Source organism: Nestor notabilis, unplaced genomic scaffold (genome assembly GCF_000696875.1).
Source record: "Nestor notabilis isolate BGI_N333 unplaced genomic scaffold, ASM69687v1 scaffold24100, whole genome shotgun sequence".
Classification (NCBI taxonomy): Eukaryota; Metazoa; Chordata; class Aves; order Psittaciformes; family Psittacidae; genus Nestor; species Nestor notabilis.
Window position 1 is genome coordinate 2,788 of NW_009910137.1, and position 484 is coordinate 3,271.

General features: G+C 60.5%; 1 protein-coding gene across 1 annotated transcript in view; it reads left to right on the plus strand.

Moving 5' to 3' along the window:
* The window catches only part of LOC104413558 (protein turtle homolog B-like), a gene marked incomplete at both ends in the record, with an annotated part of 17,422 nt that overhangs the window by 1,133 nt on the left and 15,805 nt on the right, over positions 1–484 (plus strand). Inside the window, 1 exon segment of the mRNA XM_010024590.1 lies at positions 62–179. Coding sequence (XP_010022892.1) covers positions 62–179 — 118 coding nt within the window.

Consider the following 484-nt stretch of genomic DNA (forward strand, 5'->3'; position numbering starts at 1 on the left):
GATGCATCCCTCTCCCAGGGCTCCTTCCCTGTGCTCCAGGGTTTTCCCTTGTCATTCCCAGGTGAGCGACGGGAGCCTTACGGTGCTCTCTATCAGCCGGGAGGACCGGGGTGCCTATACCTGCCGGGCATACAGCATCCAGGGGGAAGCTGTGCACACAACGCGCCTGCTTGTTCAAGGTGAGATCTTCCAGCACAGACACTCCAGCTCCTCCTCAGCCACTGGTTTATTCTCCATGGGGAAAACTCCATGGACCGCAGGACTGCGGCGCTATCCTGAAGTGACCTGCAAGCCTCATGGGCTCAGCATCCTGCAGGCTGTAGGGTGGAGGAGTCTGCTTCAGCATCCTGCCAGCTCCACATCCCGGTTGGAGGATGGAGGAATCTGCTCCAGCATCCTGCCAGCTCCACATCCCGTTTGGAGGATGGAGGAATCTGCTTAACTGGGGCACGCAGTGGCCGTGCCGGGCCCTGTGGCAGCTCGG